The sequence below is a fragment of the Chiloscyllium plagiosum genome, unplaced genomic scaffold (assembly GCF_037043375.1).
Source record: "Chiloscyllium plagiosum isolate Xiang-an unplaced genomic scaffold, Cpla_swu_hap1 HiC_scaffold_22, whole genome shotgun sequence".
Taxonomy (NCBI): domain Eukaryota; kingdom Metazoa; phylum Chordata; class Chondrichthyes; order Orectolobiformes; family Hemiscylliidae; genus Chiloscyllium; species Chiloscyllium plagiosum.
In genome coordinates, this window is record NW_028270160.1 from 65,947,483 (window position 1) to 65,974,123 (window position 26,641).

At 40.9% G+C, this 26,641-nt stretch overlaps 1 protein-coding gene across 3 annotated transcripts in view; it reads right to left on the minus strand.

Annotated features, from left to right (window-relative positions):
* tspan15 (tetraspanin 15) overlaps positions 1–26,641 on the minus strand; it is a 214,748-nt gene that overhangs the window by 65,124 nt on the left and 122,983 nt on the right. For 2 of the 3 annotated variants that reach the window (XM_043712237.2, XM_043712236.2), the window contains 3 exons: positions 21,442–21,516; positions 16,719–16,814; positions 11,969–12,091 (listed from right to left, as the gene is read on the minus strand). In XM_043712237.2, the coding sequence (XP_043568172.1) occupies positions 11,969–12,091; positions 16,719–16,814; positions 21,442–21,516 (294 nt within the window). The remainder of the gene's footprint in view (positions 1–11,968; positions 12,092–16,718; positions 16,815–21,441; positions 21,517–26,641) is intronic. The other variant, XM_087999149.1, reaches the window with a different exon arrangement.

Here is a 26,641-nt window from a genome sequence, read left to right on the forward strand (position 1 = left end):
ACATCAATTGAAATTCATTTGTCATAGTTTCTCCTGTTCACTTATCCACCTTGGCAATTTCTTAGCAACTTTGTCCATCTAGCTACTTGCTTACAATGCTGCCAAAACCGGGATATCCTGAAACTTGTATGTGTAGCTTTTAATCCAATCATTTGTTATTAATTAATACCCAGAACAGATTCTCATGGTAAATCACATTCTTCCAATTAAAGTATTTGTCGATTATACCAACTCTGTCAACTTTCTAACCAGGTCAATAATTGTCCTCAGATCAACATACTATCATTTCAGCTATCAGTCTCTTGACACGTGATCACCTGCATTACACAATTCTATATACAAACATCAACAGATATTCCCCTGCCAATAACTTAAATTATATCTTCAAAGAAAAAAAAATAAAGTTTATTCGGCATGCCTTACCACTTAAAAATTCATGCTGGCACTCTCTGTGCAGTGGACCATTTTCGAGGTATCCAGCAACTCGCATATGGATTAAAATAATTTCAAAACATTAAATAATTAGAATATTTCACCAATTTCCAACACCCACCCCACATACCTTTCTTAAACAGCTGAGGGCCATAGACAATTTCTAATCTGAAATAAATAGTTCCTTGAATAAAGAGACGTACTTAATTTCATAATTAGTGTTATAGATCAATAATTCTAATTAGTATCAGTTTGAAGTGGTGGAGGTTAGTACAACACTTAAAAGGCATCTGGATGGGTACATGAACAGGAAGGGTTTAGAGGGATGTTGGCAAATGGGACTAGATTAATCTAGGATATCTGGTTTGGATGAATAAGTTGTACTGAGGAGTCTGTTTCCATGCTGTATAGTTCTATAACTCCAAGCGCAAGTGTAAAGTCACAAGCTGTTCTTGAACAAAACTGGATGCTCGAAATATAAAATAGGTTCTTTAACAAATTGTCAGTTGAAGACAACTAAGCAATAATTCTAAATAACTCATGGAAACAATATAATTAGTACAGATCTTGAGAACTGCTTAAAAGGAATGTATTTTGCTGAAACGTTTTGGTTTGGCATTCATCAGAACAGTTTGCAAAATAAGTGGAGGAGCAAAAAACATTTATACTATATTGGAAGACAATGCTAATAGGTTGGTAAGTGGACTCTGAAAGGAGGAGACATTGCCATAGATAATAAACCAGTTAACTATGACAGTCAACTGCCATACTTTGCTTGCACTTCAAATACAGTTGGCTGACTCAGATTGGTCAGGGCAACTAAGGATGGCAACAAATGCTGGTCCAGCGAGCAACGTCCATGTCCCAGGAGTAAATTAGAAGACAAGGTATCGACCAGAGAAATGAACCAAAGAATACTGTCACCCATTTTGTTGCAATGAAAAAGGTGTGGTGTGAACATGTTCCTTTTGAGTGTAAAGGACAGAACCCCAATTACCACCCCATCAGTCGACTCTCAATCATCAGTGAAGTGATGGAAAGTGTCAACAACAGTGTTGTGAAGCAGCACCTAATCAGTAATAACCTGCTCAGTGGTGCTCAGTTTGGGTTTTGCCAAGGCCACTCAGCTCCTGACCTCATAACAATTTTGGTTCAAACATGGTCTAACAAGCTGAATTGCAGAGGGGAGGTGAGAATAACAACCCGTGACATCAAGATCACATTTGAACTGTAGAAAAACTGGAATCAATGGGTATCAGGAAGCAAACTCTCCACTGGCTGGAGTCATACCTGGCTCATAGGAAGACGGTTGTAGTTGCTGGAGGTCTGTCATCTCAGATGCAGACATCTCTGCAGAAGTTCCTCAGGGTAGTGTCCTTGGCACAAACGCCATCAGCTGTTTTATCAATGATTTTCCCTCCATCATAAACTAGGAAGTTAGAATGTTCACTAATAATTACAATGCTTAGCACCATTCGTGACCCCTGAGATACGGGACAGTTCATATTCAAATGCAACAAGATCTGTACAATATCCATGCTTGGGTTGACAAGTGGCAAGAAACATTCACGCCACACAAATACCAGACAACGACTACTCCCATAATTTCCATAAGAGAAATTCTAACCATCACCCCTTGACATTCAGTGGTGTTACTATCACTGAATTTCCTTACTATCAACATATGGGGGGGGGGAATTATCATTGACTGGAAACTCAGCTGGACTTGCCACATTAACAGTGGCTACAACAGTGGGTCAGAGGCTGGGAATACTGCAGTGAGCAACTCACCTCCTGACTCCCTAAAGCCGATAAAAATCAGGAGTCTGATGGATTTCTCTCCATTTGCATGGATGGGTGTAGCTCTAACAGCACTCAAGAAGTTTGACATCATCCACAACAAAGCAGTCTGCTTGATTGCACTATATCCACAAGCATCCATTCCCTGCACCACTGACACTCAGTAGCAGCAATATATACAATCCACAAGATGCACGGCAGAAATTCATCAAAGATCCTTAGACAGCGCCTTCTGAAGCCATGACCACTAGAAGGACAAAGGCAAAAAATACATGGGAACACCACCACCTGCATATTCTCCTCCAGAATACACACCATCCTGATTTGTAAATATATTGCCGTTCCTTTACTGTTGCTCGATCAATATCCTGGAATTCCATCCTTCAGGGTATTTTGGGTCAGTCTACAACACATGGACTGTAGCAGTACAAAAAGGCAGCTTTCCACCACCTTCTCAAGGCCAACCAAGAAAGGGCAATAAATACTGGTTCAGCCAGCAAAGCCCATTTCCCACAAGTGAATAACAAAACAAACAAGCCTGCCATATTTCGAGTCAAACTGACAATTCGAAATTAATTGTCAGCAGAACTCTTGCATTATCCTGGAAATGTGAAATATTTCAACGGTTTGAGCAACAGGTGAACCTAGCTACGAGTGCATTTGCCATTAATAACATGCTGCTGTCACACCAAAAAGATACTCTGATCATCATACAAGTAAGTAGTATATGAATTTCAATGCTGGCATGATAGTAGAAACGTAGACTGTATGTCTATGGAACAGACTCAATCTGCCAAATTACCTAAGTCTGTTCCCATATCTTATGGTCTCAAAGCCTGGCAGGTCATGTCAAACATTAGGTGTGATTCCACAATTAGATAACATATGCTACAAATCCTCAGTGTACAAAGCATTATGCTGAAAACCAAATTACAGTGGTCATTTGGTCTCAGTATGGCATGTGTACTGCAAGCTGTCGACAGAAAAACACACTATATCCCCTATAATGCAACAAATCAGGTGAGAGCCTTCTTTTGGTTCATTTCTCAGGCAATGCCTTGACCAACCAGAGTCAAGCTGCCTTGTTTAATATGTCTTTTTTCAGCAATATGAAAGAATATAATTTACACATTTACAGATGTTAATGGCAGAGTATTATTAAAAGCTCAATTTCACTATTAATATTCTAAAGTCATCATTGTAAGATTTATTTATATTAAGCAAAAAATTTACAAGCTTTCTTTTCAAATAGTTATTTTTACTAAAAGTATACAGAGGTCTGGAGGATCTCTTGTGGCAATACTCATGGAAAATTAGATGATATACAATTTAATAGTGCCAAGGTCATAAAACATTGTCATAATCCTGAATCTGTGACTACTACAAAATAATTTCGAAACAATTTGCATTCAAATTCGGCTGTAATAAATTTAACTGTCAAGTTGACGGGGGGGAAAAGTCGATTAGAGAAAGGTCAAATAGTTTTTGGAATAGAATGCTTCATGTGTACAGGGCACTGGTGTGGGTAAAAACAAGGACTGCAGATGCTGGAAACCAGATTCTAGATGAGAGTGGTGCTGGAAAAGCGCAGTAGTTCAGGCAGCATCCGAGGAGCAGGAAATCGACGTTTCGGGCAAAAGCCCTTCATCAGGAAGTCCTGATGAAGGGCTTTTGCCCGAAACGTCGATTTTCCTGCTCCTCGGATGCTGCCTGAACTGCTGTGCTTTTCCAGGGCGCTGATGTGACCATATCAGGAGGATTGTGTCCAGTACTGGTAATCTTATTAAAAAAAAAAGAATATAAATGTAATAGAAGTAGTTCTGAGAAGGTTTACCAGACTACCAGACAGAAACCCAGAATGGGTGTTGTCTTCCAAAGAAAAGCTGGACAGGCTAGGTTTGTATCTGCTTGAGTTTAGAACAATAACAAGCATCTTGATTGAAATGTTTGAAATTCTGAGGGATCTTGACAAGGTCGGAGGATGCTGCCTCTTTTGGGAGAATCCAGAACTAAAGATCATTATTTAAAAATAAGGGACTACCCAAGGTCATGAGTCTTTGGAACACTCTTCCTATAAAGGCGATGGAAGCAGAGTCTAAATACTTTCAAGGTAAAGATAGATAGATTCTTGTTAAACAACATAGGGTGGGGGTGGGGTGGGGTATAGGAGGAGGGCGGTAGGGAGAGAAAGGTCATTGGGGTAGGCACAAATGTTAATTTGAGGTTCCAAACAGGTCAGCCATGACGTTATTGAATGACAAATCAAATTTGAGTGTCCTTGTTCATTTGGTCTGCCCAGGCCACAGTGACAGAGGAGGAAACTCCGTCTCAAGAACGGCTTAAAACTGAAAGTGCTGGTATTAGATGACCAATTGCTACTATAAGTCTGAGGTACTGGGACCAGACAAGATGTATCCAAGGATATTGAAGGAGGTGAAAGTGAAATTACAGAGGCAGTTATTTTTCTAGGTTCCCTGAATTTGGGGACAGGTGCTGAAGGATTGCAAACATCATGACCTTGTCCAAAAAAGGTTGTAAAGATTACTTCAGCAATTTCAGAGCAGTCTGTTCAACTTTGGTAATAGTGAAATTTCTATAAACAATTATTTAGGATAGAACTAATGCTCACGTGGAAAAATGCAGTTTGATTCCAAAGTGTCAGCATGGATTTGTTCAGGGAAAATCATGTCTAGCGAACGTGCCAATTTTTTAAAGAGGTAATGGAAAGGGTTAATGAGGCCTGATCATTGATGTATTGTTACACTTCCAGAAGGAGCTCAATAGACTGCTACCCAAAAGATTTGTAAAGAAAGTTATATGTCATGGAAGAAAGGATCAGTCGCAACATGAATACAAAATTAGCTGAGGGATAGGCAGCGAAGAGTAATTGTTAATGGACATTTTTATAGACTGCCAGAATGCTTGGGAGTCAGGATACAGACCTTTGATATAAGGATATAAATATTCGGACAAGTTGGTGGACAAATTGATGGCAGATGGAGTTCATACTGGAGATGTGCGAGGGAATCCACATTAGTACAAAGAACATGGGGAGACAACATAAAATGAAGGACACCATTCTGAAGAGTGTTCATTAGCCGAGCGACCTGTGTATGTGCGCTGGAAAAAAACCATTTGGTTCACTAATGTCCTGTAGGGAAGTAAACTACCCTACCTGGTTTGGCCTACATTTGGCCTACCTGGTCCAGACCCACAGCAATGTGACTGACTCTTAATTGCCCTCTGGGCTTTTATGTAGGAGTAACACAATGGTAGCATAGCCAGTAACGCCTTCATCTCATGAATGAATGAATAAAAAAATGTCATGAAAAGTTGCAGGACAGGTACAGAAAGCTGTTAATAAAACAACTTTTATGTGTCTTCCATGTTTGGCTAACAGGGACACAGAGTACAAGATCAGGCATGTTATAACAAACTTTGTATAAGACACTGATTATAAACCCGACTGGAGTACTGCATACAATTCTGGGCACCACATTATAGAAATGATGTGAAGGCATTGGAGAAAATTAAGATGAGGTTTGCGAGAATGGTTCCAGGGTGAAGACGCTTAATTATCTTAAAAGATTGAAGAAGGTGGGACTGTTTTGCTTGGAGATAAAAATTAGAGAAGATTTAATAAATGCTTTCAAAATCATGAAAAATTTAAACAATGGGGAAGATATTCCTGCTTGCATCAGGATCGAGAATCAAGGGACACAATTTAAGTGTTTTGCAAAGGAAACAAATGCAAGGTGAAATGCAATGAGTAACTTAAGTCTGGATTGAGAGGGAGGAGAGAAAGTGAGAGAAAGTGAGAGAAAGTGAGAGGAAGGAGAGAGAGGGAGAGGGAAATAATGATTATTTAAGTAGAAACAATGTACAGGGAATGGCAGAAAACTGGCAGGAAGACAAAATGCTCAAAGAACTAGTGCAGGTACAATGGATGAATAAAACTCTTCTGCACTGTAACAATTCTGTGATCTAACCTTCCAGAACAGCTTAGGAGAAAGTGAGGACTGCAGATGCTGGAGATCACAGTCAAAAGGTGTGGTGCTAGAAAAGCACAACCGGTCAGGCAGCAACTGAGGAGCAGGACAGTTGACGTCTTGAGCATAAGCTCTTCATCAGGAATGTTTACAGTACCACTTTTTGATTCCAGAGCAGCCTACCACGTTTCCCCCAGATATAACCACTAACTTCCCAAGTCTTCATGTCTTTCTCCACAATAAACACAGGAGAAATAGTCATTGAGGACCTCGCCTATATCCTGCAGTTCTATACATACATGTCCACTTTGCGCCTTGAGGGGTCCTATTCTTTTTCCATTAATATACTTAAAGAACCTCTTTGAATTCAGCCTAATCTTCTCAGACAAGGCAATCTCGTACTCTCTTTTTGCCTTCCCGATTTTCTTCTGTATCCCCTATATACCTACAGGGATTCTCTTGAACCCAGCTGCCAGTATCTTAGCCATACCTCCACATTTCTTCTGGTCAAAGCCTCAATATCTCTCGTCATCCAGGTCCCTTATTCCTGTCAACCTTGCCTTTCACTCGACAGGAACATATTGACTTTGAACTCTCGTTATCTCACTTTTAACGGCCTCCCACTTGCGAGAAGTTCTTTTGCCTGCAAACAAACTACTCCAATCAACCCCTGCACGCTCCTGTCTAAGTCATCAAAATAGAACTAATATGATGGAAGGGTGCTGTTTAAGTGGGTTACTTTGTCCCAGTTCGCATTGAGCTTTTTGAGTTTTATTGGACCTTGACTCATCTAGGCAAATGCAGACTATTCCATTGCACTCCTGACTTTTGCTTTGTAATGGTGGCATGGTGGGATCTAAATGTATACCTATAGAGTATTAATCTAAGTCTCTGGATTACTTGTTCAATGAAATAGTCATTCCCATCAATCTCTTGCTTTTTGTTTATCCTTCTGTGCTGTAACTACGTAAATGATTCGAAGATGCTTTATACTAGGAATTAGTCCAACAGCCACCCCTGCATTCTTTGCAACGTCTCAAAATCACCTACTTGAGAAGGTCAAAATTGGAAGCAAGCAAAGCTTGACTTAGATCTTGTAAAAGGACAAACCAGCACACACAATATGTTAATCAATTATTCTAATCTACATTTACGGACTGCACTCAACACCTCCATTCAGATCAACAATACAATGCCATGATCCCACTGAATGGCTATTTTGGTGTAAGCCACAGAATGTTTTCAGGTTTAATGCCAGATTTCCCCATGCTCCTCATCATTCCTGTCTCTTTCTATGGTTGGCATAGTCCTGCCAGACCATAGGGCTGCTCTCTCATTAGAGAGAGATAACCGGTGGCGGTTTACCTGAGGGTCAGCACGTTTCAGGCAAGAAGAGAGATTCAAAAGGACAGTCTTTCATGATTACCTCAGCTGGTGCAGGAACTGAACCCACACTACTGGCATCACTTAGCATGATAAACTAGTGTCCCAGTCAACTGAGCTAACCAATCCGAATCACTTGCCCTACAAATGCACAATGGCACTATTTGCTCGAGCTATCACTTCAAAGCATGTGCACTAGAGTACCCAGATCTCTCTTTCCCTACCTGTAGTTATTTTCCATGAAGAGTATCTGAATGTAGAGGTTGCTAAAATGCACAACATGGCAGGTTTCCAAACAAAACATTTAGCCTGCCTTAAACCCAATCTCATGACGTTAAGATCCAGCCAGAACAGTTTGTATGTTATTTATAGTTTGAACAATCTTTGTAAAAATCTGCAAATTTACAGATTTCATTCAACACCTCCATTCAGATCAACAGCACAATGTCATGATCCATCAAATGACTGTTTAGGTGTAAGCCACAATGTTTTCTGGCTTTATGCCTGATTCCCCTATCCCTCCCATCATCATCCCACTCTTGTGGAATGCTTTGTTGTCCCCTTTATTATTCGACCATTCCTTTACTCTCTACATACTTTGCTAGTACTCCTGTCCGCTTATCTGCCATAACTCATTCATAGAACAGTACAGCACAGAACAGGCCCTTCAGCCCACGATGTTGTGCCGACCATTGATCCTCATGTATGCACCCTCAAATTTCTGTGACCATATGCATGTCCAGCAATCTCTTAAATGTCCCCAATGACCTCGCTTCCACAACTGCTGCTGGCAACGCATTCCATGCTCTCACAACTCTGTGTAAAGAACCCACCTCTGACATTCCCTCTATAATTTCCTCCAACCAGCTTAAAACTATGACCCCTTGTGTTAGCCATTTCTGCCCTGGGAAATAGTCTCTGGCTATCGACTCTATCTATGCCTCTCATGATCTTGTATACCTCAATTAGGTCCCCTCTCCTCCTCCTTTTCTCCAATGAAAAAGCTCAGTCAACTCTCTTCATAAGATAAGCCCTCCAGTCCAGGTAGCATCCTGGTAAACCTCCTCTGAACCCTCTCCAAAGCATCCACATCTTTCCTATAATAGGGCGACCAGAACTGGACGCAGTATTTCAAGTGCGGTCTAACCAAAATTTTATAGAGCTGCAACAAGATCTCACGACTCTTAAACTCAATCCCCCTGTTAATGAAAGCCAAAACACCATATGCTTTCTTAACAACCCTGTCCACTTGGGTGGCCATTTTAAGGGATCTATGTACCTGCACACCAAGATCCCTCTGTTCCTCCACACTGCCAAGAATCCTATCCTTAATCCTGTACTCAGCTTTCAAATTCGACCTTCCAAAATGCATCACCTCGCATTTATCCAGGTTGAACTCCATCTCCCACCTCTCAGCCCATCTCTGCATCCTGTCAATGTCCCGCTGCAACCTACAACAGCCCTCTATACTGTCAACGACACCTCCAACCTTTGTGTCGTCTGCAAACTTGCTGACCCATCCTTCAATCCCCTCATCCAAGTCATTAATAAAAATTACAAATGGTAGAGGCCCAAGGACAGAGCCCTGTGGAACACCACTCACCACTGACTTCCAGGCAGAATATTTTCCTTCTACTACCACTCGCTGTCTTCTGTTGGCCAGCCAATTCTGTATCCAGACAGCTAAGTTCCCCTGTATCCCATTCCTCCCGAACTTCTGAATGAGCCTACCATGGGGAACCTTATCAAATGCTTTGTTGAAGTCCATATACACCACATCCACAGCTCGACCCTCAATCAACTTTTCTAGTCACATCCTCAAAGAACTCGATAAGGTTTGTGAGGCATGACCTGCCCCTCACAAAGCCGTGCTGACTGCATTTAATCAAGCCATGCTCTTCCAGATGGTCATAAATCCTATCCCTCAGAATCCTTTCTTACACCTTGCAGATGACAGACGTGAGACTTACTGGTCTGTAATTGCCGGGGATTTCCCTATTTCCTTTCTTGAAGAGAGGAATTACATTTGCCTCGCTCCAGTCCTCAGGTACGACTCCAGTGGAGAGCGAGGATGCAAAGATCTTCGCAAGTGGCAAAGCAATTGCATTTCTCGTTTCCCAAAGCAGCCGAGGACAAATCTGGTCTGGGCCTGGCGACTTGTCAATCTTCATGTTTGACAAACTTTTCAGCACATCAGCTTCCTCTATCTCAATCCATTCCAGCATGCACATCTGCTCTTCAAAGGTTTCATTCACTACAAAGTTTGTTTATTTAGTAAAGACAGAAGCAAAAAACTCATTCTCTACCTCCTCAGACTCCACACACAAGTTCCCTATGCTATCCCTGATCAGCACTACTCTTTCTTTGACCATTCTCTTATTCCTCACATAAGTGTAAAATGCCTTTGTGTTCTCCCTAATCCATTCTGCCAAGCCTTTCTCATGCCCCCTCCTGTCTCTCCTCAGATCATTTTTGAGCTCCTTCCTCGCCTGCCTGTAATCCTCTAGAGCTAAGCTCAACCCTAGCTTTCTCCACCTTATGTAAGCTACCTTCTTCCTTTTGACGAGAAGCTCCACCGCTCTCGTCATCCAAGGTTTCTTTATCTTACCCCTTCTTGCCTGTCTCAGAGTGACATATTTATTCATCACTCGCAACAACTGTTCCTTAAACAGTCTCCACATGTCTATAGTGCCTTTACCATGAAACAATTGCTCCCAGTCCATGCTTCCTAACTCATGTCTAATCGCATCATAGTTTCCTCTTCCCCAATTAAATATCCTCCCATTTTGCCTAATCCTCTCCTTCTCCATAGCTATGTAGAATGTGAGGCAGTTGTAGTCACTATCACCAAAATGCTCTCCCAACACAAGATCTGATACCTGCCCCGGCTCGTTTCCGAGCACCAAGTCTAGAATGGCCTCTCCCCTCGTCGGCCTGTCAACGTACTGAGTTAGGAAACCCTCCTGAACACACCTTACAAAAACAGCTCCACTCAAATCTTCTGCTCGAAGGAGGTTCCAGTCAATATTGGGAAAGTTAAAGTCACCCATTACAACAACCCTACTACGTCCACACTTCTCCAAAATCTGCCGACCTATGCTTTCTTCTATCTCCCTGCTGCTATTGTGGAGCCTGTAGTAAACCCCTAACGAGGTGACTGCTCCCTTGCTATTCCTAATTTCCACCCATACTGACTCGGTAGGCAGATCTTCCTCGACAATGGAAGCTTCTGAGGAAACACCATCAGTGCATTTCCATTGTCTTGCTCTCTCCTTGATTCCACCCATTTCAATGCTATTTCCTCTTCTTCCTAGTAACCTTCTTTTTCTCTTTTTTTTGTCCCTACCCTTCCATCATCTCACCTCCACTTTCTCCCTTTAACTTTGCATTCTTACCCTTCCTCTCCCTGCCTTATTGCATTCATAGTTGCTCTCTCTCCACATCATTTTGCTCCCTCTCCCCAATACATTTCATCTTGCCCATCCTCCATTCCTTCTTCTCCTTCTCATTTATCTCCTCTCATCTCATCCTATCCTATCTCCTTCTGCTTTCCTCTGTATTTAGTCAATGCTCCCCCTCACGCACTTCTACCTCCTCTCTTTTTCCACTTACTTCCTTTGCCTAAACCTATCCCTAGTCAATTTCGTTTCTTTTCCTCTCTCCGTTTTCATTTCTCCCCGTGTCTGCGTGGGTTTCCTCCGGGTGCTCAGGTTTCTTCCCACAGTCCAAAAATGTGCAGGTTAGGTGAATTGGCCATGCTAAATTGTCCGTAGTGTTAGGTGAAGGGGCAAATGTAGGGGAATGGGTCTGGGTGGGTTGCTCTTCGGAGGGTCGGTGTGGACTTGTTGGGCTGAAGGGCCTGTTTCCACACTAAGTAATCTAATCTAATCTAACACCACTGTTCCTTATCTTCATTTCCTATACTCACTTCATTCTTTCACTTTTCTCATAATTGCTAATCTCTCCACTTTCCCTTCTCTGTCCTTTATATTGTTCTTGCCTTCTCTTATTTTATCCTTCATGCAAAATATGCTTTAATTTTAGTTCCCCACATTTAAAATCATAGCAAGTGATTAAGAGCAATCACGTTTTGGTTGCAGGTGAAGCTAGCCCTCAGAAGTGATAATTTCATATTATGTTCTAGCATTGACTGAAACTGTTATTATGGATACGTGCTGAAAATTATAATTATCACCAGGCCAGGGATCAATTCATTGCAGTTGCAATTAATACGTTTGGCAAAACTGCAATTGTACTGCATTTAATAATTGCAATATATTACATATAAATGCTTACAATGATTGAAATGGTAATAAAAATTAAACTTCTAGTTAGAGATTATGATAAAGAATAGCAAGTCTTACCTTATTGCGTCTACAACAAGAGTATGGCACACCACAAGCAAGAGGCCCAGCTGCACGTCCTTCACAACTATGGTACATATTCAGTGACCAATCAGTGAAATCCTCTGCACCACAGCATTTAAACTACAAAAGAAAAGCAGATCAAGTTGTAAATCTGACACAGCCAATGGCTCAGACTATTCAAATGCAGTACACAGCAACTTTTGGAGGAAAACAGTGCAGCACACATAATAAATGATCTGTTTTCATTCAATCCACATATTGACAACTTATGTTATAATAGAATCAGAATGGTTGCAGCAGAGAAGGCACTTATTTGGCCAGTCATGTCAGTGTCAGCTTTTTGCATCATGTATATTGCTCCCCTTGTGACAGCAGTCTGCACACATTTGATTTTGGGCTAGTTAAAGTGATGTACAAATATGACTTGATCATTCTTAATTACTAGGCTACTTTTAGGTGAGAGGATCAAAATGTTCCTGATTTTTTTCTCTCTCAAAACCCCAGTGAGACAAATGAAAAATAATTCTCTTTTGAATGAGGAGGGACAGTTTATATGCTAGTCCTAAAATATGTTTGAGCTCTGAGATTTACTAAACAAACAGGAAACTATTATGAAGTGCAATTTAGGAATGAATATTTTACACAAGTCATCAGCATTATTATAAAGGAAAACTTAAACAAGCTGATAACATTGAAAAGGAGAAAACGAGGGTGGCAGATGCTGGAGATCAGAGCTGAAAAGTGTGATGCTGGAAAAGCACAGCACGTCAGGCAGCATCTGAGAAGCAGCAGCCAACGTTTCAGGCATAAGTCCTTCATCATTCCCATGTCTGCTTCTCTGGCATGTCCCACTGTTAATGTTAATCATATGACTAAGGATAGGCAGGTAATGGTTGTTATTTAATTGCCGTCGAGCACATAAAAATGGGACAACTGGGTCACTATAGTCCATTATCAGGAGATCTATAAGACTTCAGACAGATGAATAAGGTTGCTGTCAAGGAAAAGGTCTATGCCTTAGTTTCTAATCTACTACTGGGCTTGCATCTCAGTCACAGAAATCTACAGCACAGAAAAAGGCCCTTCAGCTTATCATCAGAAGGTGGAGAAGTCAACATTTCAGGTATAACCCTTCTTCAGCTTATCCTGCCCATACCTGTCAAAAAGTATTAGATTAGATTAGATTACTTACAGTGTGGAAACAGGCCCTTCGGCCCAACAAGTCCACACCGACCCATCCAGACCCATTCCCCTACATTTACCCCTTCACCTAACACTATGGGCAATTTAGCATAGCAAATTCACCTAATCTGCACATTTTTGGACTGTGGGAGGAAACCGGAGCACCCAGAGGAAACCCACACAGACACGGGGAGAATGTGCAAACTCCACACAGTCAGTCACCTGAGGCGGGAAATAAACCCGGGTTTCTGGCGCTGTGAGGCAGCAGTGCTAACCACTGTGCCGCCCACAGATCTAATCGCAATTTCGAGCATTTGGCCGATAATCTTGTATGCCTTGGCATAGCAACTACACATCTATGTACTTCTGAGATGTTATGATGGTTTCTGCCTCTATCACCTTTAATAGGCAGTGAATACTAGATTCCCATCAGCCTCTGGGTGAAAAAGCTTTTCCTCACATCTCGTCTAAATGTTCTGTCCCTTATCTTAAATCTAAGCCCCCAGTCCACCAAGGGGAAAGTTTCTTATCTACTTTACGTAAACATCTCAATTTTGTACATCTCAATCACGCCCCCTCTCAATCTCCTTTTAAAAAAAAACTGTCTGTCCAAACTCTCTTCAAACTGACCCTCCAGCACAGGCACCTTCCTGGTAAAAAAAACCTTTGCATCTTTTCTAGTGCTATCACATCCCCTCTAGAATGTGGATTCTAGAGCTGCACACAATAATTTAGCTGTGACCGAACCAACATTTTATACAGTTCCAGCATAACTTCCCTGCCCTTAAACCCCCTCTGATCCTCAGTGCCTCCAAGGATTCTGTTGCTCATCATGTTTGTCCAGCTCAAGTGCATCACCTCACCTCCAGGTTGAATTCTATTTGCCATTGATTTGCCCATCTGGCCAGCCTGTCCATATCCTCTTTCAATTTAATCCTCCTAAATTCAGGCCTAAATCACTTATATAAACCACAAACAGCAAAGCACTAACTGACCCTGTGGGACTCCTGCATAGATGTGCTGCCAGAGGAGGTGTTGGAGGCTAGTACAAGGACAAGATTTAAAACGGCATCTGGATAGGTATATGAATAGAAAGGGTTGAGAGAGACTTGGGTCAAGTGCTGGTAAATGGGACTAGATTTATTTAGGATATCTAGCTGGCATGGATGAGTTGGACTGAAAGGTCTGTTTCCATGCTGTATATCTCTATGATTCTAAGTCCTGAGGGACAGAATGTAGTTGATCAAGATTTGGGTAGCAGTAACATGAACGACCTGCGTATATGTTACAGAGTTATCACTTTCAACAGTCAGTCATTAGAGTGGGTACTTGAGTGGTAAATGTTCTGGGCATGTGACAAATTAAAGGATGGAACAATTATGAGTGACAAACTTTCAGCAAGGCTTTTGACAAGGTCCTACATGGGAGTGATAGGAAAGGTAAGAATCAAAGAAATTTGGCAAATTAAATTCACAATTCACACAGACTTCCAGTCAGAAAAACACCCCTCAACCACCATCTTATGCTTCCTGCCACTCAGCAAATTGTGAATTCAACTTGTCAAATTTCCCAGTGAACCCAGCACTGATCCTTGTGGCACACCGCTGGTAACAGGCCTCCAGTCTGAAAAGCAACCCTCCACCACCACTCTCTGTCTTTCATCAAAAAACATAAGCATTTGAGGTACAAGGTACTACAATTATTTTAATGAGCTGCTCAGAATCTGAAATTTTGTCATCAATTCCAATTAATCATGTGAAATAAATCTTCACATGACTGTCATATTTAATAAGTACTGCCTTATCATCAGGACTCAATACCTTTTCATGGCCTTGCCATTCATAATGGCTGCCTTTTTACAGTCTACCAAATCTATGACAAAGGACTTTAATGTGAGGATTATTTAAAAACAATTAAAGATTGCCAAAAATTAAATCTAGAAAAATGCATTCTTAAGTTCCCATCCTTAGGTGACCAAAAGAGCATGGAACCAATCACTTTTAGTGATGCTTCATACGCTTAGCTTCCTGTTAGAGATTTAATGCAGCTGATTTCTTAATTTCTCAGAGATAGAAGAGAGAATTGTTTTCTTTTAATTTGGGAGCCAAATTAAAAATGGTTATCAAAAATAATAAAAAGCATTTTTCAAAACTTTGTCTGTCAGTACATTGCTTCTCATAGAGGGATTCTATTTATCATCGTGAAAACAGAAGTTTTTTCACCAACAACTTTAGATTAGAAATAGGTGTGGGGCAAGGATAGATCTTGAAGGGATATAAGAGCAGGAAGAGCACTGTTGCAAGTGCTTTTCTAGCTAAAATTAAGTAGGAATGAGTGCCATCCCACCCAACTGGATGACAGTGGACAGTTGCTGGAGGAAGATAGTGCTGGAACAATGTCGATTGTTACAGATAAATTGAGAAAGCTGAGGAAGGATACTGTAGCTTTGTCTTAGTGATAAGAAACATTCTGTGGCATGGAAGGAAATCTCATTGGCCATTGAGGAAATATTGGCATGTTCTTGGAAGGCAACATCATTCAAGTATTTGAAGCAGAAAACAAGGGGGAAACAGGTAGCAGCTCACAAGCCCAGAGGGATTGCGGTTGGTTTTTTGAAAACAGAGTGACCATGATAGATTTGAAGAAGAAATGGACAGAACCTGAGGGCAGAGAACTGTTCAGAATGTCTGCTACCACAGAATCAGGAAGGAGTTTAGATGGACTGCATACCGTCGAGATAGCCTGTAGTGGTAAACAGGAAAAACAAAACAGATATATAATTCAAGGTTAAAAAGGCATTTATTGCTCAGTCCTTTGAGTATAGGAGCTGGGATGTCATGTTGAAGTTGTACAGGATTTTGGTGAGGCCTCTTCTGGAATACTGTGTCCAGATCTGGTTGCCTAGTTAAAGGAAGAATACTATTAAGCTGGAAAGAGTTCAGAAGAGATTTACCTGGATGTTACCAGGTGCGGAAGCTTTGAGTTATAAAGAACGGCTGGATATGCTGGGACATTTTACTGGAGCATAGAAGGTTGAGAGGCGACCTTTATGAAGTTTATAAAATAATGAGGGGTATACATAAGGTTAATGGTAGTTGTCTTTTCCCTAGGATGGGGAATTTCAAGACAAGGGGGCACATTTTTAAGAGAGAGGAGAAAGATTTAAAACACATGGAGGCAAATATTTTTACATAGAGGGCCATTCGTGTGTGGAATGAACTTCTTGAGGAAGTGGTGAATGAGGGTCCAATTACAATTTGGATAAGTACATTAAAAGGAAAGGTTTGGAGGGGTATGGGCCAGGAGATGGCAGCTGGGACTAGTTTAGTGTGGGATTACGTTTGGCATAGACAGATTGGACTGAAGGGTCTGTTTCCATGCTGCAAGATTCTATATATTAACTTAATTCTTCAGATATCTGAACTGGATTATGTAATACCATGCAACCTGCCATATTTGTAGGTTGCCCTGGGCATAAACTCATTAAAATAATACAATAACAGGCAAAAAAACGAATGTCACGCCAAAAGTTCCATCGAGCCAAAATTTTAAAAAACCAACAAACCTCTTCTTGAACAAAATCCATTATGTTCTTGAAATCCAAATCATCATAATAACGTATAATGCCTTTACGGATGTTTTTATTTATAAAGTCTAATGTCTGGAAAATAAATAGCGAAGTTAAACCAATGGTTGACGCCTCAACTAAAGTGGCTACAGCTGATCAGACTAAATATAATGGCGGCTGAAGGTGCAGTTTACCAAGACTGACCCAACAATTATGCAGTATAAACTGATCACAAGCCATAAAGCTAGAGTTAAATAATGTGTTATAAGCTAAGGAAATGTTACAATCATTCTTACATTTAACACAGCTTGCACAGGCTTTTGCAGAAGAGCAATTTTAGCATATGAAATATTTTGAGGATAATGATGTAACAAGGTGCTATGTAAATATAACATCTTCATTTGTATTTATTATATTACACTCAATTTTGTTGCAATCTGTGTTAGGCTGCATTCAAATGTTGGTGAAATTTTCAAATTTATTGAAAAGCAGATTATTCTGATGTATATGTAAAATCGATCATGTGATAAATGTACTATACCCCACACGCATCAGGATTGAAGCCAAGTTCTGCACATATTCTGGGATAATCATAAAATTATATAATGAAAGGATAAAAACAAGGAAAGAATATGTGTACTTTCCATAAGGAGTGACTAATAATTTCAGTACAAGATATATGGAGGTTGAAAGTAGAAAAATTGAAGGCAGTGCCACAAAATTGTGAATATTTCTGTCTTTTTTCATTCTTCATTCTCCACATCATAGGTTTCACACTTTTTTTTAAAAAGTAATCTTTTCACCGTAAATTATTTTGATTTTCCTATCCTTGTCTATTCTCAAAAGAGAATTTTACCTGCATGAACCTCTGAGTATGCCAATTCTTGCATAGTAACTTCCAGCATTATCTGCAGGAATTGGTTTCAAACCTTATTGACTTACTAATTTAAAACACTGGAATTGATCCACAGCATTTCTCCAGCTGTCTAGTGCATTCCAAGATCATATCAAACCTTGTTATAAATTTAAAATATCAAGCAAAGATATGAGCAAATAGACGATGTCTGGTTTACATTAACTGTTTCAGAATGTCAACACAGGTATTTATAATGGGATAAAAAAGAAAGGACATGCAAGCACAATTTTTAAAAACATCATAAATTACCATTGTTTAATTTTTCACTAGTTTGTTATTCATGCAAAAATATGAGGCAAATCTATTGTATGTCTGAAGTCATATTCTGTCAGTTTTGAGAAACAAGATGTGATCTTGTGGAATCTGAGGGAGTTTGCTGTCTAATATATAGATTTGTTTTGAGTTTGATTGTTTTACTAGAACATGTTATTAAAATCTTACTGAGGTTTCAGAGTAAGGATAGACACTGTCAACAATATAGCAAGTGTAGTTCCCTATGGAGAATGATCTATGACATCAGAACTGAAATAATTTATGGTTGGGACACTAGAAAAAAAACTGCATAAGACCCACCTGCCGCACTTCATACCTTTAAAAATAACACTCCTAATCTGAAAAATACATTAAAATCTCCATCATCCTGAAAAAATGAAAGATATTGAAATATATCTATTTTAGTCAACCAATTCCTCTAAAAGCAAAAGAGAAAATGCTGGAAAATCTCAGTAGGTCTGGCAGCATCTGTAAGGAGAGAAAAGAGCTGACGTTTTGAGTCTAACTGACCCTTTGTCAAAGCTTTGACAAAGGGTCAGTTAGACTCAAAACGTCAGTTCTTTTCTCTCCTTACAGATGCTGCCTGACCTGCTGAGATTTTCCAGCATTTTCTCTTTTGGTTTCAGATTCCAGCATACATAGAACATAGAACATAGAAGAATACAGCGCAGTACAGGCCCTTTGGCCCTCGATGTTGCGCCGATCCAAGCCCACCTAACCTATACTAACCCACTATCCTCCATATACCTATCCAATGCCCGCTTAAATGCCCATAAAGAGGGAGAGTCCACCACTGCTACTGGCAGGGCATTCCATGAACTTACGACTCGCTGAGTGAAGAACCTACCCCTAACTTCAGTCCTATATCTACCCCCCCTTAATTTAAAGCTATGCCCCCTTGTAATACCCGACTCCATACGCGGGAAAAGGTTCACACTGTCAACCCTATCTAACCCCCTAATTGTATCCGCAATTTGCTTTTATCCAATTCCTCTAAAAGATTGCCTCAACTAGAACCTTTTTGCTTGGCATATGCTCCATTCAAAGAGTCAGGATTTAACTGTTGGTTAGATTTGCCCCAGATCTTTACTTTCTGGAAGATGCAGTAATCATTTCCCTACCTGTGACAATCACTTTGTCGTTAAGCTATGATGATAAATTCATCACTATTTCATTTGGAGACCCCAATAATAAGTCTGTGGATGACACCAAAATTGGCGGTTTTGTGGACAGTGAAGGTTATCCGAGACTACAAAAGAATATTGATCAATTGGCCCATGGGCTGAGGAGTGGCAAATGGAATTTAATTTGGAGGTATTCTATTTTCACAAGATGAACAAGGGCAGGACTAATATAGTTAATGGTAGGGCCCTGGGTAGTGTTGTTGAACAGAGACCTAGGAGTCAGTTACATAGTTCTTGAAAAGCTGCATCACAGGTAGATATAGGGTAGTTAAGGAGGCATTTGGAATGCCTTTATTGCTCAGACCACTAAGTACAGGAGTTGGGACATCATGATGAGTTGGTGAGGCCACTTTTGCAGTACTGTATATAGTTTGGGTTGTACTACTATAGGAGCGATAATATTAAATTGGAGAGGGTTTTAAAAAATTTTAGAAGGATGTTTCTGGGACTGGAGGGTCAAGAGTTATGAGGAGAGGTTGGATAGGCTGAGAATTCTTGCACTGGAGCATGGGAGGTTGGGGATGATCTTGAGGTTTATAAAATTATGAGGGGCATAGATAAGGTGAGTAGCAAAATGTGTTTTTCCCTAGCGTGGGAGTTCAAAACTAGAGGGCATACTTTTAAGAGAGGAGAAAGATTTAAAATGGACCAGAGAGGCAACTTTTTCATACAGAGGGTAGTTCATATGTGGAATGAATTGCCAGAAGAAGTGTTGATGCAGGTATAGTTACAACATTTAAAACATGTTTAGACAGGCACACAAATAGGTGTAGAGGGCTCTTTAGCCCATTGAGTCTGTCTGATGGTCTTCAAACTGACCAGTCAGGCTTCACAATGGGTACGACTGGTGCTGCCTAATCAGCAAACTGCACTGGGTTAATGATTCCTTCCGATTACAACTTCCTGATTTCTGCCTCTGCTTTTCCCTGTAAGGTATATGGCACTGGGCAGGCCAAATGCAGGCAAGTGCGACTACTTCAGTTTGGGAAACTTGGTCAGCACGGACGAGTTGGACCAAAGGGTCTGTTTCCCTGCAGTATGACTCTGACTGACTATCAGAAAGCTTGATTTGAGTAACAGCATGCTTTGTAATAAACTTAGAGGAACGTAGTACCTGATGCCAATCTCCATTTCTTAATCTGCCACAGTTAAAATATTTATCCTGGTGGCTCAGTGGTTTGCAATGCTGCCTCACAGCACCAGAGACCCGGGTTCAATTCCAGCTTTTGGCGACTGTCTGTGTAGAATTTTCACATTCTCCCTGTCTCTGCATGAGTTTCCTCCAGGTGCTCTGGTACCCTCCCACAATCTAAAGATGTGCAGGTTAGGTGAATTGACCATGCTAAGTTGCCCACGGTGTTCAAGGGTGTGTAGATTAAGTGCATTATTCAGTGGTAAATATAGAGTAATAGTGTCGGGGAATGAGTCTGGGTGGATTACTCTTCGGAGTGTTGGTGTGGCCTTGTTGGGCTGAAGGCCTGTTTTCACACTGTAGGGATTCTTCTATGATGACTTCAATGACAGGAGGGATGGCAGCTGTTCACGTGCAGAAAACAATGAAATCTTGCATGTTTATACCACCTTTCATATCATCAGCACATTCCAAAATACTTCACACCCATTGAATTGATTTTTTAACAACATCCATGTTTAAATATTAAACTATGGTAATTGTGTTGAATCCAAGAATGTTCCACTAGCAACAGAGATAAATGGATTAATTAATTGGCTTTATTAATGTTGGCTCAAAGCCAATTTTGGCCAGGTAACAATAAAACTCCCTAGTTCTTTTTTGAGCAGTGCTATGAAATCTTTCACATTTGACAGAGCAGATAGGCCTTTGGTTTAATGCCTCATCGTGAAAGATGGCACCTTAGACTGCGTAGCAATCTTAGTACTGCACTCAAGAATCAACCTGGAGTAACATCAAATGTTTAGAATTTAGTTTGATGTCTCTGATCTTCTGAGTTGGATGCTAAAGCTGACAAACAAGTTTAAAAGTTGCCATGGAAAATATGAAGTTAAATTCAATGAAGACCCACTATCTAGTTATCTTATGATCTAACAAGTAAAGAAAGTATTCATGATAGCTCCATTAACAGTACTCTTTACTGCAGACTACTCCTGAAAATTCAGTTGTTTTGCATTTTGCACAGGGGACAAATTCGAAACTCCAGAAATTTGACTTAAATGGTGCATATATCAAGGTTGTAAAAGATGTGGGTGTTGATTTGCTATTCCAGATGCACATCAATGACGTCAGTGTCACTGACTTCTTGTACCATGTGGTTGCAGGAGATCTTCAGTCCTGACTTCATAAATGTTTGGTGAAATGTTGGTTTCTTACCTGATGCCGAAAGATCAATGCCACAATTCCACCCAGCAATTCCAGTATCAGTAAAATTGCAAGTGTATAGAGAAACTGTTTAAAAAAAAACACAAAACAATGATGATTTTTTTCCTCTCTTTCTCCCCCTCCATCTCATATCAATCAAACATGTACAATGTTTTTAAAGAAAACCTATTCTTGGGTTTCCTCAGAAGCTCAGTGCATATTTAAAAATACATTTTCTGATACAAAGACAAAAATAAAAATACTAGAAAAGCTCAGCTCTAGCTGTGGAGAGAAATCACAGTTAATGTTGAGTGACCTTTCTGAAGATGCTGCGAGACCTGCTGAGCTTTTCCAACAATTTTTATTTTTGCCTCCAATTTACAGCATCCACAGTTCTTTCAGTATAAAGCTTTGCAAGTTTGGTTTAGCCCATGTTCAATATGGTTTAATTAGTTAAACTGACTTCACAATTGACCCCAGTATCCACAAAGGAGGAAATCATGGTAATATCAAAATATGTTGTCAGTTATTGTCAATTATTCACTGCGAAAGCTAATATTTAGGGCATGGCTTCTTGAACAAAATACAGGAGAGTTGCAGGGACCAGCAGAATGCTCATCTAATACATATCTTTACGTTCAGGAGGAGGAATTGAAATGAAAATATTATCCCCCTTTAGAGCCTCGAAATGTCGACTTTAATACAATCACGGGCAATTACTTTGCAATCTTTTTTCTTGAATAAGTTGGCTATTTTTCCAATATTGCCATTTGTCTCCTTTGTGAAGAACCTCCGTCACCCAGAGAATAGTTGCAATTTTATGCTTTTATTAATTCAACTTGCTGCTTTCTCAATCTTATTATTCTGCCTCTCTCTTAGCTGAGGAAGTCTGAGGTCTGAATCTCTTACAACTCAATCATTGGTTGTGTACTTGGTTGGCTTGGATTCTGCTACTTCACTCAGACTTCGGGTTCTGACATTGTGCTAGGACTGCAGTTGGTTCTTACATAAGCTCTCCTAATAAGTAGACAACATTTACTTCAGAATAAGCAATGCAAAGTGATCAATGATCTGTAAGTAGCAGAGTTAAAAATGCACAAGGTCAGCATTTGCCCTCTAAATCCCCAAAAAGCTCATGAAACGTAAATGAGGGTGGTGACAAAGGAGAGAAAACTCGCCCTTGTGTGTGAGCCACAAGATCTGAGGAGCTGCTCCTCCAATTGCAGATTGTGTCTCTCCCAAGTTTGTGGTTCTTCTTTCTCCAATCATAGGTTCCCTCTCTCCCAAAGTTGCTGCATCTCAAGAGACAGAATCCATGATCAGAGGAGCATCAAGAGTCAGACTCTGTTTTGGGGGGCATGGGACAGCTGTTCTGGTTGATCCCACTGCTGCCATCATGCCGAGTCTGAGCCTGGATGAAGGAGAACTGGGTTCCACAAGCAGCAGGAGGCCTCTCTCAAAGTTTAAAAAGTCACAAAAGTTAAAGCTTACATAAAATTCCCCAATTTACCTCTAGAATTAAACAAAGAACTGTGGATGCTGGAGATCTGAAACAAAAACAAAGCGAACAAAACCAGAAACTCTGCAGGTCTGGCAGCATCTATGGAGAGAGAAAAACAGAGTTAATGTTTCGCGTCCATTCTGATGAAATGCCAATGGACTCAAAAATGTTAACTGTTTTTCTCTCTACAGGTATTGCCAGACCTGATGGGTTTCTCCAGCACTTTGTTTTTGTCCCCAGTCTTTTAGTTGGAGGTTGATAGAAAGCATGGACCAGGTTTCTGTAATTACAAGGTTTACTACTTATTATAATTAAATAGATTCTGGCTCCAGATAAACAATCATGAAGTATTGACGTCTAAGCTGAAAATGTGTTGCTGGAAAAGCGCAGCAGGTCAGGCAGCATCCAAGGAACAGGAGAAACGACGTTTCGGGCATATGCCCTTCTTCAGGGCTAATGCCCGAAACGTCGATTCTCCCATTCCTTGGATGCTGCCTGACCTGCTGCGCTTTTCCAGCAACACATTTTCAGCTCTGATCTCCAGCATCTGCAGTCCTCACTTTCTCCCCGTATTGGCGTCTAACCCTATTACAGAACTCTCACTACACACGTACGCAGTCATACACGCAAAGTTATGAGTGGAGGAAAAACTGCTATGCTAATACCTCAATTATACCTGCCTTTGCAGGTCTGTCAGGCAATGACATCTCTAGTTTACTGGCCCATGGAATCAATGTGGGTTTTGAAAGTTTCCTTTAGACTGTCAGGGAAAATTGTACCACTTGCATAAATCCTTTGCTGTTTCCAGTGCTAGGTTTAAAACTCTGTACACCCTGTATTTTTCTTCAATTGTGCTGTTTACTAATACCACAGCTGAAAATGTGTTGCTGGAAAAGCACAGCAGGTCAGGCAGCATCCAGGGAACAGGAGAATCGACGTTTCGGGCATAAGTCCCTTTAATACCACACACAAATCCTTGTAGTCTCCATTTCAAAATCAAACCTGGATGAGCCCTCAAAGTTTATCAAGTTGTACTGGGCTGTATGTCCAGCCTCAGTCTTCCCAGAATCACCACAAAAGTTAAAAATTTTATTCATTGTACAAGCATGTCCAATTGATGTGTCTTTTAGATCCAGGTTGACGAATATAGTCATAGAACAAGAGGACACAGTCACAGAACAAAAGGATGGCATGGTGGCTCAGTGGTTAGCACTGCTTCCACACAGCACCAGGGACACAGCTTCAATCCCTACCTTGGGCAACTGTCTGTGTGGTTTGCACTTTCTCCCCGTGTCTGTGTGGGTTTCCTCCAGGTGCTCCAGTTGCCTCCCACAATCCAAAGATGCGCAGGGCAGGGGAATTGGCCATGTTAAATTACCCATAGTGTTAGGTGCATTAGTCAGGGGTAAATATAGGGTATGGGAATGGGACTGGATGGGTTACTCTTCAAAGGGTCAGTATGGACTTGTTGGGCCGAAGGGCCTGTTTCCGTACTGTAGGGAATCTAATCTAATCAGGACACACTCAACAGCAGGATACAGTCACAGAATAAGAGGATACTCATGTAAAACTGAGATGCAAAGGAATTTCTTTTCCCAAACAGCCATGAATATCTAGAAATCTCTATCCCAGAGTGCTGTAGAGAATACTTGATATTGGAGAGGAAATTGCTAAATTTTCAAAATATCAGGGAGTTGATGGCTATGCTGAACTGGCACAATATACATTGACAATTTGGATGAAGGAATTGAATGCAATATCTCCAAATTTGCAGACAGCACTAAACTGGGTGGCAGTGTGTGTTGCGAAGGAGGATGCTAAGAGGCTGGAGGATGACTCAAACAGGCTGGCTAAGTGGGCAAATACTGTGGATATAATGTGGATTAATGTGAGGTTATCCACTTTGGTGGCAAGAACAGGAAGGTGGATTATTGTCTAAATGGTGGCAGTTTAGAAAAGGTTGAGGTACAATGGGATCCGAGTGTCATAGTGGAAATCACTAAAGGTTGGCATACAGGTACAGCAGGCAGTTAGGAAAGCTGGCCTTCATAGGTTTGTCTTGCTGCAGTTATACAGGACCTTGGTGAGGCCATACCTTGAGTATTGTGTGTAGTTTTGGTCTTTTAGTCAGAGGAAGGACTTTCTTACTATTGAAGGAGTCTGGAGAAGGTTCACCAGATGACACTCAAATATGTGGTATCATGGACACTGAGGAAGGTCAACAGAAATTGCAGCAGGACCTTGGTCAGCTGGGGAAGTGGGCTGAGAAATGGCAAATCGAGTTTAATATAGTTAAGTATGAGGTCTTGCATTTTGGAAAGTCAAATCAAGGTAGGAGTTTCATGGTGAATGGTAGGGCTTTAAGAAGTGCAGTGGAACAACAGAGGGAGCTTGAAGTTCATGTTCTCTGAAAGTGGAGTCATAGGTAGACAGGGCAATGAAGTTAGTCGTAAGTTCATGGAATGCCCTGCCAGTAGCAGTGGTGGACTCTCCATCTTTATGGGCATTTAAGCAGGCATTGGATAGGTATATGGAGGATAGTGGGTTAGTATAGGTTAGGTGGGCTTGGATCGGCGCAACATCGAGGGCCAAAGGGCCTGTACTGCGCTGTATTCTTCTATGTTCTATAACACTGGCCTTCATCAGTCAGGGCATTTAGTATAGAAGTTGGGAAGTTAGGTTGCAGTTATACAGGACATTGGTGAGGCTGCACTTGGGAGTATTGTGTTCAGTTTTAGTCACCTAGGTAAGATGTTATTAAACTGGAAAGAGGGCAAAGGAAATTTACAAAGATGCTGCCTGGACTCAACAGTCTGAGTTATAGGGAGAGGTTGGACAAGCTCGGACTTTTTTCTTTAGTGTGTTGGAGACTGAGGGGGACCTTATAGAGGTGTATAAGGTTATGAGAGGCATGGATAAGGTGAATGTACTCAGTCTTTTTCCTGGGGAAAAGGGAAATCAAGGACTAGAGGGCATCAGTTAGAGGGGAAAGAATAGTAGGGAAACTGAGGGGCAACCTTTTTACACAGAGGATGGTAGGCGTATGGAACGAGCGGCCAGCGGAAGTGGTTGAGGTGGGTACGTTAAAAACATTTAAAAGGCACTTGGACAAACACATGGATAGGACAGGATTAGAGGAATATGGGCCAAGTGCAGGGAAATGGGGTTAGCATGGATGGACATTTTGGTTGGCAGGGACCATTTGGTCCAAAGGGCCTGTCTCCCTGCTGTTGGACTCTTTGACTCTCTAATTCTCGGGATGACAGGATTAACAGATGAAGAAAGACTGGATTGATTAGGCTTGTACTCACTGGAATTTAGAAGAATGAGGGAAGATCTCACTGAAACATATAAAATCCTGGAGGGACTGGGCAGACAGATGTGGGAAGAATGTTTCCGACGTTGGGGAAGTTCAGAACTAGGATCACAGTTTAAAAGTAAGAGGTAAGTCATTCAGGACTGAGATGAGGAATAATTTCTTAATTCAGAGAGTTGAGAACCTGTGGAATTCTCTACGACGGAAAGCTGTTGGCGCCAGTTCATTGGATATATTCAAGAGGAAGTTGGACATGGCACCCTCGGTTTAAGGCATTAACAGGTATGGTCATATTTAATGGTGGTCCTTGAAGGACTGAATGGCCTATTCCTGACCTATCTTCTATGTTTCCAAAAGAGGAGTTGAGGCCTGAGGCAGATCAGCCATGATCTTAT